The sequence below is a fragment of the Cyprinodon variegatus genome, unplaced genomic scaffold (genome assembly GCF_000732505.1).
Source record: "Cyprinodon variegatus isolate N-32 unplaced genomic scaffold, C_variegatus-1.0 Scaffold609, whole genome shotgun sequence".
Classification (NCBI taxonomy): Eukaryota; Metazoa; Chordata; class Actinopteri; order Cyprinodontiformes; family Cyprinodontidae; genus Cyprinodon; species Cyprinodon variegatus.
Genome location: NW_015151062.1, coordinates 286,575 through 288,144, shown reverse-complemented (window position 1 = coordinate 288,144; position 1,570 = coordinate 286,575). Strand labels below are relative to the sequence as shown.

General features: G+C 46.0%; 1 protein-coding gene across 1 annotated transcript in view; it reads left to right on the top strand.

The window, feature by feature from the left end:
• Nucleotides 1–1,284, top strand: part of LOC107096253 (corticosteroid 11-beta-dehydrogenase isozyme 2-like) — a 3,226-nt gene extending 1,942 nt beyond the window's left edge. Inside the window, exon 3 of the mRNA XM_015392834.1 lies at nt 319–1,284. Within this exon, the coding sequence (XP_015248320.1) occupies nt 319–722 (404 nt within the window). The 3' untranslated portion in view covers nt 723–1,284. The remainder of the gene's footprint in view (nt 1–318) is intronic.
• Nucleotides 1,285–1,570: the final 286 nt, after the last annotated feature.

Sequence of the window (1,570 nt, the reverse complement as noted above, 5' to 3'; positions counted from 1 at the left end):
AAAAAAGTACTCCAGAGTGTTGTTCAGCATGGGGGTGAGTAGAAAATGAAGGCTAATCATGTTTTGGGTGTACTATTCCTTTAAGATAATTATACGAAGAAAACCCATTGAGAGAATACTTTGTTTGATAAAATATGTTAATTAGAATTAATCTATGAGTAAATAATTTCAGTAAAAGTTGGATTGGAACCATCAAGAGTAAATGTGAAAGTTTTTATTGTTTTTATCTCCATGGTAACGCTAGTATTAGGATTAGATTTAGGTAGAAGAGGCTGTCATTGTTCTCTCTGTAGTAAAGTTGGCTTCTGCTTTCCACAGCTACCTCCACCAACCACGCCTACTGGGAGCAGCAGCACAAGCTGCTCCTCCAAAGTTTGTCTCCGGCGCTCCTTGAGGAGTACGGCGAGGACTACATGACCGAGACCAAGGATCTCTTCCACAGCTTCAGCGAACACGCCAATCCAGACCTCAGCCCCGTCATTAACACCATCGTCAAAGCGCTACTCTCGCCGCAGCCGCAGGCTCGCTACTACGCCGGCCCTGGCATCGGATTGATGTACTTCATCCACAGCTATTGCCCGTTCAGTATCAGCAACCGCTTCCTCCAGAAACTGTTCCTGAAGAAGAGTCTGGTTCCACGAGCGCTGAGGAAGCAGTCGGGTCTGGATATGAACCTTGGCCTCCACAACAACAACAACGAGGAGAAGCTGCAGCAGTTGTAATCTCTTAATAAGAGGACGTCTATAGTACCACACTCAACAAGCCTGCCATGTTCTGTTTATCTACCTGACTGAGTCCATCCAGGTTGTTCAGGGAACAGCATAAGGTGTGCTCCGTGAACACACTGATTTCATGTGCCTTTATCAAGCAGTCAGCTGGAAACCGACCACAGCAGCAGCATCGGGTCACTGGTGGACCAAAGAGGGCGCGCTCTTCAATCAGTCATAAATTATTACCACATAACGGTGTGGAAAGCCAAGGTACCACCCGGGTTCATGCTGCGTTCTTCAGCTTGCCAGACTCCACCCGGCTGGTGTCCTTGGACACAAAATGAACGCTCCCACTCAACAAACACTCGCTGCTGAATGTCTGCCCACTGGTTTCTGTCTCATCAAGTCATGAGAGGACAGGAATACACCTCAGACCCCTAGATGTCTGCGTCACATGGAGTCATTTCAAAATAAAAGGTCCAATACAAACACAAAACAGACATTATAGTAAAACCTCAGTTCCTCCGCCTACAAACCTGCATGTTAAAGCTGCTGTAACAGTAACAGGTCTTCATTCCCAAACCTGAGGCACATATTTAGTCAGAAATATATGCATTTATTTAATCTAACATGTGCTTCAAATTTTATTTGACCCATAACCAGATCCCACCTCTGGATCAGTCAGATGGTTTCTCCCTCGTTTTGAGTCGAAATGTCGAAATGTTTGTAGCAGATTTATTGTTGAGCCAGTCTGGTACCATGTACTGGAAGTTAGAGGAGTGTGTGTGTGTGAGGGTGTGTGTGTGCGTGTGTGAGGGTGTGTGTGAGGGTGTGTGTGTGGTTGTGCGTCTGCAGATGCT